The following is an 11,994-nucleotide window of genomic DNA, read 5'->3' as shown; positions in this document are numbered from 1 at the left end:
ATACTCCATCACACTATGGCCTAGTCTACACCTGCAGTGTTTGGGCCTCTTAACTCACACGGTTGGTGTGTAGGCCCACAAAATGTTAGTTTGGCTTTTGTAATACAGAAGCATTGCCTACAGGAGCAAATTGAAAAGGTCGCCATACGCTGACCTTTTAAGTTAGGAGCCTAATACTCTACAGACTCCATCACACTATGGCCTAGTCTACACCTGCAGTGTTTGGGCCTCCTACCTCACACGGCTGGTGTGTAGGCCCACAAAATGTTAGTTTGGCCTCTCCAGTACAGAAGCATTGCCTACAGGAGCAAATTGAAAAGGTCGCCATACGCTGACCTTTTGAGTTAGGAGCCTAATACTCTACATACTCCATCACACTATGGCCTAGTCTACACCTGCAGTGTTTGGGCCTCTTAACTCACACGGTTGGTGTGTAGGCCCACAAAATGTTAGTTTGGCTTTTGTAATACAGAAGCATTGCCTACAGGAGCAAATTGAAAAGGTCGCCATACGCTGACTTTTTGAGTTAGGAGCCTAATACTCTACATACTCCATCACACTATGGCCTAGTCTACACCTGCAGTGTTTGCGCTTCTTACATTACATGTCTGGTCTGTTGGTCCTCGAAATGTTTTTTAGTTTGACCAGGAAAGCAAAAGCATTTCAAACATAGCATTCAAAATGGGATTTGCCAGTTGCATGCCATTCCATACACTGCACACAGATAATGCAGCCTCTTAGGGCGTACTCACACTAGGCTCTGTGATCCGGGCCCGGGCACGGTTGCCTGCCGAAGCACGGTTCGTTTGGCTAGTGTGAGCGCTCCAACCGTGCCCGGGCCCGGATCAGTTAACCGTGCTCGGGCCCGCTTGAAGAGGTGGGCCAGGGCACGATTCATGTGGACTCGGGCACGGTTCGCTTCTAGTGTGAGCGCTATCCGTGCCCGGGCCCGCTTGGTGCCTCGTGTGATTGGTTCATTTCGCTGGAACTCAAACATGACGTCAGTGATGCGATGCGCACGTTAAACAGTCATAGCGGCAAAGCGATTAGCAGACAATCGTTGTGTTAAATTATCGATAAATCTGTGCTTGCACCGTGTTTCTGCACTCCCAAAACGACTCCAAAAATACAATAAAAAGAGAATCGTGAACTCCATAGTGTTGTGCGAGCGCGCTTTTTTTCCAAATAAAGCGGCGTTGTGATGACGTAAGCGTGCTCGGGCGCGGGTTGATGAAGCCAGTGTGAGTGCAGGCCAGAGGGGGAGTGGGGAGGGGGGATAACCGGGCCCCAGCACGGAACGAGCAAACCGTGCCTAGTGTGAGTACGCCCTTAGTCTCAGGTACAATTGAGCAGACATGTAGTTTACTGATAAAGAAACAGAAAGGATGGTGTTATACCCAGATGAATGATTGGAGACCCCTCTTGATTTACCTACCAAGTACCAAGTTTCACCATGTGTGGCTGGTGGCTTTTAAACAGCAGAGGTTTATGGTAATGGTCATTGTGTGCTTGGACTCCTAAAAACTGTCAAAGAATGGCCAACTACATGTCCAAGGAATACAAGCTACAAGCTGTAAACAATAAAAAAATATATATAATTAATTAAAAATTATATATAATTAATTAAAAATTATATATATATATATATATATATATATATATATATATATATATATATATATATATGTGTGTGTGTGTGTGTGTATATACCTGTATACATGTATATATATTAGTGGTGGGCTGTATATAAAATATATATATATATATATATATTAGTGCCCACCACTAATTAAATTTAACTAGCTTGCAGACCGTTTTTATCTGATATATGTATATATATACATACACACACACAGAAAATTCAGTTGTCATTTGTCTCCACTTCAGTAATTCAGTAATTTCATTAGGTGATTTATGACGCCGATTTATGACCCATCCTCAGCAATAACTGAAGTGTTACACAGATCCTGACTTATGAAGTCCCCACGCTGACTATGCCCCTCCCCCACGGTCACTGTATCTTCGCCGGAACAAACAGGTCTGGATTGGCCGTAGCGCTCCTTTTTTTGGATTCCCGAGGCATGCTCCAGCTGAAGGCAGAGTTAGATGTGTAACATCGAAAGAAATGGTAAGTTTTTTGTTGTTTTCCCATTATTTTACGCTGTTAGGTTTACTTGCATTGCCACATAAAGTACTTCGCTAGGTTAGTTATTTAGGTAGTTAGTAATTTTCACTAGATCTTTTAGATATCTGGCTAGTTAGCTAGCTAACTTATTAGCTTTTCGCTAATGTTAGCTAGTTAACTTGCATTAAATAACTAGCTACTTTGCTAATGTTAGCTAGTTAACTTGCATTAAATAACTAGTTACTTTGCTAATGTTAGCTAGTTAACTTGCATTAAATAACTAGCTAGCTACTTTGCTAACGTTAGCTAGTTAACTTGCATTAAATAACTAGCCAGCTAGTTTGCTAGCAAGGATGTTGGATGAGTTGCAGCTAATTAGAGGCTGACACATGCTCAAATGTGAAGTAAGCCATGTATGAAGGCAAGCTACCAGAATTCCTGAATTCTTGCAAACGATCATTTACACACCAGGTTTTTTTTCCTAATATGTTTTTTATGGCTAGAGGCTACCACATTGCCTGACTGAAGAACTATAGTGTTACAATATAGTTGTTTTTGCTGTTTTATTATATTTGAAATGCAGTATAATGTGTTAGATCTTGAAGTTTCACTGTCACTTGTGCTGACAGGCAGATGATCCAAATTTTGCATACACTGGTGGCAGCACTGAAAGCACAGGTGAGAATGAGGAGACTAATGAGATGGCATGAGTTGTAATAAAAATATCAGATAATTAAAAAATCCTAGGTAAATCTTCATTTGGATTGGACTAACTTTTTCAAGGGAGGTCACTAACACCCCATCTAAATGGTCCAAATCAGTTTGTTTTCCCATCTACCTTAAAAATTACTGCAGCACAAAGTAATCTAAAACATGGAGATGTATCCCTACCAGGTGACTTCCTATCAGTAATGTGCAGTGATATTTCTGTTAACAGACCATATAGTCAACAAAATGTGTGCCCTCATTTTCATCATTTGTAATTTATTTGCAGTTGCTGATGTGACGGATTGCTTTGACTCTGAACAGAACAAGGTAAGACATGTCGTCATCATCATTAGAAGTTAAACCAGCTGCATACAATGCTGGCTGTGTACCTGGTTGAAATAAAAACCAGTCATGAGAATGACATGACAACAATCCCCTCACCTGTCCTTCATGTATCTTGACACACTAAACACCTCAGCCATTCCACCTTTATATGCATTTCCCCAACTAGCCTGTGCTCTCTTCATCCACAGCCGCTGACTAACACTTTCAGCAATGTTGGATAACTCCTTCACAACTGCCCTTAGCTTACAGTCTCTAAAACATAAATGCCATGGCATCTGTCACTTGACTGTGGTCATGTTTTTATATGCTTAGAAGACAAAGTGGGACTACCTCTGATATGGTGCTGAATAGGAGCACAAATACCATATGCAAGCATGTGGCAGACTTGGCTAAAATCATCTCACACCTATCTCCCCTGGCTTCATATATGCCTACACATGTACTCTCACCTCAGCCACGAGGTCTACATATTTCACTTCTTTCTTTTAAAAGGTTCATCCACTGCATCCTCAGTTGATGGTGTTAAGACAAACTGATTGCTTACTTTCAGAGTACAACACACGCCTCACTGTAAATAAAGCAATATACTTGGGACCTGTAGTTTTTACCTACATCCACCACTAATTTCCAATCTTGTGTCAACACATCTACAGATATTTTATAGCCTGTACTCACTCTTCAGTATATTGTCCCTTATGCACGAACCTGTGCTCTAGTTTTGTCATTATTGGGAATTAACCTCTATGTGCTCATTATTAAATAGACATGTTGCCGAGTTAAGTTCATGATTGACTTCAAAGATTTAGAGTTGGACATAAGTCAACCTGAGACAAAAAATGCATACATGCATAAGTATCATGCATGACTCATGCATTGCTCACAAATCACCAGGTGATTCCCTGATGTGCATAATGTTCCTAAATAAGGTGTCTCTGTAACGCTGCTGTTCTCTTCCCCAAAACACAGTCAGTTGCTCAGTGCTGTTTTCCTTAACTCTCCCCTTAACTGTCAGATCAGAAGCTAACTAGAGTTTAGTTAATTTTAGTTTACAGTCAGCTCATGAGGGTAAATTATTGTACAGTGCAAAAGCATAAGGAGAGAGCAGCTAATATTTGGTTAGCATTGTGCTGACTGTGTTCTAAACAGGTTAGTGTTTGGCATTGTCTTTCTACCCTAAAATACATGGCAGCACATGTCTACAAAAGTACAAAAAATTTGTTTTGAGGTGTACTTTGTACAACAGCAACATTGTTGGTGATCGCTGTAATCCAATACAAACCTTTGCAGAACTGCATTGTATTTCATTTTTAGATGTTTTGACCGTTAAACTGATTTTCTGAAATGTTTTCTTTTCAGAAAGTACACCAGAGCTCCAGTGATGGTGAAGGAACCATTGTCCTTGATGTAACTTTATTTAATTCTGATGAGGACACAAGTGTACCTGAGCTCAGAAGAACTGACAGTGTAATTGTAAGTTTATGTGAAACTTCACTTTAACATAAATGCCATGGCATCTGTAACTTGACTGCGGTCATGTTTTTACATGCTTAGAGGACAAAGTGGCACTACCTCTGATATGGTGCTGAATCGTTCAGAGTGCAGAGTGGGAGCACAGTGCATACATTTACAGCGATTAACCACTTTACTAAGAACCTGTTCATCTTCAGAGGGTGGTGAATGGGCACTCAACTGCAGCTGTGCAAAATATCACAGCAACTGCCTTGCAGCACCCTAGACACCACAAAGAACACCTCTCAAATCAACTTGCAGAAATATTGGCATAGTCTGGTATATGGCCAATAATGTATTATTCTGATTTGCAAGTATTCAGTATGTGAATGTAGTCTTCTGATTGTAATATATTGTTTTGTCTCAACACTTCTGATCTTTAACTGCTTGTGACAGGAAAAAAAATAATTATCAATACTTAAAATCCAACCTATTTTTGCAGCTTAATAGACAAATGCTTGGATACACAACAGATGAATATCCAAGTTCTGAGGACAGTGAGGAAGAATACGTTCCTCAGTCTGATGAAGACATAGAAAGTGACAGTTTAGAACATGACAGTGCAGCAGAAGGAGACTGTTCATCAGGAGATAAACAGCACAAGGGAAAGAAGAGAAAGGCACAGACTACTAACTCTCATGAACGAGATAACCAACAATGTAAGAGAAGGCATATGACGGACTCTAGTTCCCAGGTTGGAAATGTCACTGGAGAATCCTCATCAACCAGTTCTACTGATGTAACAGTCATGACACTAAAGAAGAAAGAACATGGTGGCAGACTGTACAACAAAAAATTCTATTGTGTGTTTTGTGCTAAGCCATTCAGCAAAATTGCACGACATTTGGAATTTAAACACAAAGATAAACCTGAAGTGGCAAGAGCAATTACTTTTCCAAAGAGCTCTAAGGAGCGAAGAATACACTTCAGTTTATTGCGAAACAGAGGGAACCGCATACATAATAATCAGGTGTTGAAAGAAGGGAAAGGAATGGTGATACCCCAGCAACAATCCAGTGTACCTGTAAAGGCCAGTGATTACCTACACTGTGTTAATTGTGAAGCTTACCTCAAGAGGAGAACACTGTGGAAACACATGCAGAGATGTCATCTTAACAAGAAAGTGAAAAAAACAGGAAAAACTAGAGTCCAGGCCCTTTGTGCATATGCTCAGCCAGTTCCAGATACTGTGAGTGCCAAATTTTGGAAAATAGTTCTTGACATGCATGAAGATGCGGTAACAAATGTTGTCCGTACAGAGAAAGTAATATTGAAATTTGGTGAACACCTTTTCAATAAGCATGGACACGATGTCACAAAACACGAGTATATTAGGCAAAAGATGCGCGAGACAGGGCGACTTGTTCTCCAAGGAAAGAAAAATGGGAAATTAAAGATTATGAATGATTTCTTTGTACCATGCAATTTCCCTCATGTAATAGAGGCAGTTAAGACTGTGGCTGGCTTGAATGAGGACACAAACACATACAAAACACCATCTTTGGCACTGAAATTGGGTCACAACCTTAAAAAAATTGCAAATATTATTGAGTGTGAAGCAATGATGTCTGGTGATGAGAAAGTAATTCACAATGTGCAAGTTTTTAAGCAACTGTGTGAGACTAAATGGAGTGAGTGTGTGTCATCCCAAGCCCTCAGGAATTTGAGTGAGGCTAAATGGAATGCTCCACAACTTCTTCCCTTTGCTGAAGATGTGAAAAAAATGCACCAGTATCTAAATATTCAAAGAAAACAGTGGCAAAATGCACTTGAAAAAGAACCAAACAAGAAGAACTGGGCAGAGCTTGCAAAAATTACTCTTTGCGAGGTTATACTTTTTAATCGTAGAAGAGAAGGAGAAGTGTCTAAGATGTCCCTTAATGCCTTTACATTGAGGGACACCTCAGCGACTCATCCAGACGTAGAGCATGCTTTATCTGACCTTGAAAAGAAACTCTGTAAGCACTTCCAGCGAGTAGAGATAAAGGGCAAACGTGGACGAAAGGTTCCCCTTCTCCTCACACCGGATATGTTGGCATCAATGGAATTGCTTGTCAAGTGTCGCCGAAAATGTGATGTGCCTGATGAGAATCAGTTCATGTTTGGGAGACCACAAGCACTCAGTCACTTCAGAGGATCTGATGTTATTCGTCTCATTGCTCAAAGCTGTGGGGCAAAACACCCTGAAGCGTTATCCTCCACTAAACTGAGAAAGCACATGGCCACTATGTCCAAGGTTCTCAACTTGAAGGACAATGAAATGGATGACCTTGCTGACTTCCTTGGCCATGATATCAGAGTGCATCGCCAGTATTATAGGCTGCCTGAAGGCACATTACAGCTGGCGAAGATAAGTAAAGTGCTTATGGCCCTGGAACGAGGACAGTTGTCTCAATTTAAAGGAAGAAATCTTGACGAGATCAGCATTGATCCAGAAGGTGAGATATGATTATTACATTTTTTTCCCTCCATAGAGAATTTTTGTCAACTGCAAAGAGATTTGATAAATTGGACAGATTCAAAAAATGCCACTACATTGCATGCACCAATGCAGTATTATACGACTAACACATGGCGCTTGAAGGCGCTGCCATTGGTGGAGTAGCCATGTGTTTATCCTCTATAAGAACATGGACATATTTGCAGCACTTCCACCCTAAAAAAATCAGTGGCCCTTTTGTGCAGTGTTGCTTTCTTAAAATGGTCCATGTGGTTAATGTGTTTATTAGAGAAAATGACTGTGGACAGTGATGCATCGGACACAGATGAGGATGTCAGGGCTGTGAAGGATGCTGAATCTGAATCTTCACCTTCACTATCAGGTATGTGGGCAGCTACTGGGTCATCATGGTTAATCTAGAACAGTACATAATCTGAAGAAAAATAGTGTGCTCATTGAAATGTAGGACTCCCAGTTGCTGGTATGTTTCGGGTATAGTTTGTGGTATGTTTGTCCGTTTTTTATTTGGCCAGAGGTGATCTGAAGTGACTGCTTGATGGGAGTAGCTGAAAGAGTAGAGAAGGGTGTGCAGTGTCCTTGGTGCTAAAGAGTATGCAGGATCCTTAGTAGTGTCAGTGATTTTGTTTGCATGCTTGAGATTTGTGTTTTGTGTGTTAAAGTTTTAAAAGCAGATAAAGTCCATGAATAAAATCCTGACACAAGTTTGGAATGTCTAGGTGCCTAGCCCCTGCACACTTCACTCCCTGTCACTTTGTAGTCAAAGTCCTCAGTGATCACCCTCTCCATGCAGTTGCTGAGGATGGAAGTGATTGCAGAAGGCCTGAAATCGTTCATGCTCGTTGCAGCTCTCTGCTGACCCAGGCCTTATTAGTATAGAGTGAAGCATGCATACTAATGCTTTCCCAGTGTTGATTACTCATGTACTAAAAGACAGCCATTATGTTTACAGACCATCAAGAAATGATGAGGACAAGTAAACCCACCACTGAAGCTGCACAAGTCTGCATCCAGCCAAAGACAAGTCTGCATCCAGCCAAAGGTAATAAGATGACATGAAAATTTCAGATTTAAGTTTTTTCTTTTAATAAGAATGCTCACTGTCCAGTACCATTTCTAATCTTCACCATTTAATCGCTTTTTACTTTGCTTCATATTTATTTAATTACTTCTCTCAGGTTTCCTTAAAATACAATTAATCTGTGGGTACTAACAGAATAGAGTTGATGTGATTGCATATATTTCTGTAACGCTCGGGGTGTGACGAAGGACGAGGCAAGGAATCCTGTTTTCGAAAGTTACGTTTATTTAAATACATATAACGCGCAGAAGGCACACATGAAACATGATAACAATGAACGTGTAAGACTCAAACAACGACAAGCACAGGACTCTGCGCAAACGCACATTAAATAGACAAACCACATAAACCCCAAGTGATGACGAGACGAGCAACAGGTGAGACAGATTAACACGAGACGTAACCGCACCCACGGAGATCCGCAGACGACTCGACGCAGACGACTTGACGTAGACAACGTAAACACACGCCCAAAAGGGAGGGGTCGGGGACCGTAACGTGACAATTTCATGTCAAAGGTCCTTCAGTTTTGCTCATGACTTTAATTTGTAGGACAGTTGAAAAGAAAGCTAGCAGTAAGCTGAACTGCTGTATTAGTAGTATTACATGTACTGCATCCATTACTGCTAATGTACTATTATTATAAATGATAATCTTAGTTTGTGTCTTCATTCATACTTCTTCAACTACCTAGATTTCTACTGCTATTTCTATTTCTGCTATTATTGATACTCTTGCAAGAAATCTTGCTGCTTGTGCTACAACATTAATATCATGTGTACTGTTGCTATGGTCAGATGTTGTCATAGTACCATTGGGGGCTGGTCATGTAAAAGTGTTTTTTGTTTTGTTTGTTTTTTTAAGATCATTGTCACTCTCTTTATTCAGGATCATCAAAAACTCAAAAAAGGAAATGGACTGATGAAGAAATTAAAGCTGTAGAGAAAACACTTATGGAGTTCATCAGCATGGGAAAGGTTCCTGGGAAATCCCAGTGTCTTCACTGCATTGAGACATCACCAACAGCACTTAAATCAAGAAGCTGGGAAGCAATAAAATATTATGTCAAAAATCGCATTGATGCTTCAAAGCGACACTCTAAATAATGAAATGTACTGAAATATCAGGATCTTGTCACAAAGCAAATGGATTATAGAATAAGGCTTTAGAGGAATTACTTTTAACACTAGCAACGTACCTGGGAAATGAGTGCATTGAGATGTTACTAACAGCACTTAAAGCAGCTATGAGGGAGTAAAGTAAGTGTAAAAATCGCACTGATGCTTCAGTGGAACTAAAATTGATTGGTAAGTACTAAAATTTGAGGAGCGTTAGGAGCATTTAAGGTTGTGGTACTGTCAAAGCACAGTATTTTGTTTTGTTTTTGTTTGAAAGTGCAGCCCTGTTGGGGCATAACTGGAAGAGTTTCAATTTCTGGTAGTATTGATAGGATTGCTACTGTCACGGTGAGGCGGCCCCCTACCGGCCGCCTCTGTCCACAGCGGCTGTTGTTGTCGTTGTTTGGTGACGTCATGTGCGTCCCTCAGGTGGGCGGAGCCCGTGATCCGTCTCACCTGAGGGTCGTTTGTTTGCCTATATATGTCTTGTCTTTGTACCAGTTGACCGCTGGTCATTATATCCTTAATTTGGATCTATTGCACGGGTTTTAGGTTTGCACACTTTATATTAAACCACCCTTTTTCCCTGAGACTTGGCGTGATCGCTTCCTTTTTGTTGCTCACACCTGCCCGTCACAGAATGACCAGCCACCCTTCGGAAGCCGCCGAGTCTCTTTTTCTTTTTCCTTCGTTCGTGGTCATGTCTCGTGGTAAGTGTTTGTCTGCGTGGTGTTTTGTTTGAAGAGCTCCGCCGTGCTTTTGTGTTTTGTGTGTGTGTGTGTGTGTGTAGCACGGCGAGGACCAGGGCAGTCTGCCCTGAGACAGCTCTTCGTGTCCGTTGTATGTTGCGGGAGTTTCGCCGTGCGCTTGTGTGTATGTGGCACGGCGAACACCAGGGTGTCTGCCTGGTGGACTCTCGTGTGTGTTTTGTATGTGTGTACGGGTGACGGACGTGTGGACCAGTGTGCGTGCTCGTTCTGTTCTATGTTGAATGTTTTATGTGTGACGCGGTTGCCGCTCGTCACTGTCGCCTCGCTCCCCGTGTGTCGTGTGTTTAATGTGGGGAGCGACTGCGGCTCTGAGCGGCGCGCGTCACTGTGTGTGTAGAGCGCGCATGTGATGGGTTCCGTCTGTCTGTTTGTACACCGTTTTTTGTTTGTCTAGTATTTGCGTGTGTGTTTTGTCCTAGCGTGATGTCAACTGTTAAATGTAATTCCACACATGCTCCTCCCCTTAAATGTGTGTTTGGGGGGGGACCGGCTGTGGTCCCGTGCCATGGGGTGTGGCACGGAGGGCGTCTCTCCCGAGGGAGGCCCTGAATAGGGTAGGGCGCGTTTGTGTTTCGTGTTTGTATATGTGTGTGGTGCGTGTGTGTGTGAGGTTGTGTTCTTTGTGCAGGTGCTTCTCCTTGGCAGTGTTCCTGGACCTTGTGGGGGTCTCCACCTGGCAGGAGCCCCCTTGTGTTGTGGGGTGACCGGAGCCCGGTCGTGAAGAGCCCCTCCCTAGAGGGCTGGGGCCCCCGGATGTTTGGGGACCATGGGGCTCCGGTCTGAAAAGCTCCTGCTGGGGATGGAGATCCTCCCTCCTGCCCGGGGTGACCAGGAGGCCCTTGGGGCTGCTCCCTAGCCCGCGTCGGGGGTGCTCTGGGCCTCGGTCTCTGGCGCTCCTGGGTTGGGTGGAGGAGTCCACCTTGAGATGAGAGGCCCCGGGAGGGGTTGGCTCCCCAGGAGGCTGGGGTGACCCCTAGCAGAAGGCAGGGGTCAGCTCTGGGAGGAGGTAGGTCCAGGAGGTGAAGTAGCCACGCCTTGGAGAGGTAGCCTGCACACCCACACACACACGAGGGACGAGAGAGGAGCCGTAGCCCCTCGTCCTCACACCATGGGGCTTACCAGCTGAATGCCGGTTAGGGCGTGAGGGCCCTGTGACCGACCGGGGCGTGGTTTTGTGTTAACGGCCCGGCCGGTCCAGGGTCCCGCCCGGGGAGGTGAGCTGTGTAATGTGTTGTGTTTTATGTTTCAGCTCCTGGACGGCAGGAGGTGTGTTCCTGCCTGTCTCTGCCTTCCTGCCCCTTCATGTTTTGTGTGCAGCCGCTGTGTGCCACACACCCAGTGGAGGGGAGTGCGGCTTGGTGGGGGGGTCTGTCACGGTGAGGCGGCCCCCTACCGGCCGCCTCTGTCCACAGCGGCTGTTGTTGTCGTTGTTTGGTGACGTCATGTGCGTCCCTCAGGTGGGCGGAGCCCGTGATCCGTCTCACCTGAGGGTCGTTTGTTTGCCTATATATGTCTTGTCTTTGTACCAGTTGACCGCTGGTCATTATATCCTTAATTTGGATCTATTGCACGGGTTTTAGGTTTGCACACTTTATATTAAACCACCCTTTTTCCCTGAGACTTGGCGTGATCGCTTCCTTTTTGTTGCTCACACCTGCCCGTCACAGCTACACTACTGTGAAATATCTTGTCTTTTTGAAAGATATTGAGTAGCCCTTTTGGCGCATAACTCGTAGAGTTTCTATTGTTTCTATAACATACTGTGAAAGGGCAGTATTTTGGTTTATATTAATATGCTACAGTACTCTGAAGACAGTATTGTTTAGATTTTATTTTTTGTGCTCTATTGTGTAACCGTATTGGTAAAATAAAGCACTTTG

General features: G+C 43.2%; 1 protein-coding gene across 1 annotated transcript; it reads left to right on the top strand.

The window, feature by feature from the left end:
- Positions 1-1,924: 1,924 nt before the first annotated feature.
- On the top strand, positions 1,925-9,677 carry LOC143495194 (uncharacterized). The gene is made up of 8 exons (XM_076992502.1): positions 1,925-2,128; positions 2,755-2,803; positions 3,120-3,160; positions 4,535-4,648; positions 5,130-7,125; positions 7,417-7,509; positions 8,098-8,187; positions 9,115-9,677. The coding sequence occupies exons 1-8, from the start codon at positions 2,126-2,128 to the stop codon at positions 9,330-9,332; spliced, it is 2,604 nt and encodes an 867-aa protein (XP_076848617.1). The 5' UTR covers positions 1,925-2,125; the 3' UTR covers positions 9,333-9,677.
- Positions 9,678-11,994: the final 2,317 nt, after the last annotated feature.

This window comes from Brachyhypopomus gauderio, unplaced genomic scaffold, assembly GCF_052324685.1.
Source record: "Brachyhypopomus gauderio isolate BG-103 unplaced genomic scaffold, BGAUD_0.2 sc94, whole genome shotgun sequence".
NCBI lineage: Eukaryota > Metazoa > Chordata > Actinopteri > Gymnotiformes > Hypopomidae > Brachyhypopomus > Brachyhypopomus gauderio.
Note: the sequence above shows the minus strand (reverse complement) of the source record. Positions and strands in the feature narration are given on the sequence as shown.

Bases quoted from the DNA above. Each gene is read 5' to 3' on its own strand.
- LOC143495194 (XM_076992502.1), top strand. The intron at 7,126-7,416 runs GTGAGATATGAT...TGTGTTTATTAG, and splicing joins GATCAGCATTGATCCAGAAG to AGAAAATGACTGTGGACAGT. The intron at 7,510-8,097 runs GTATGTGGGCAG...TTATGTTTACAG, and splicing joins ATCTTCACCTTCACTATCAG to ACCATCAAGAAATGATGAGG.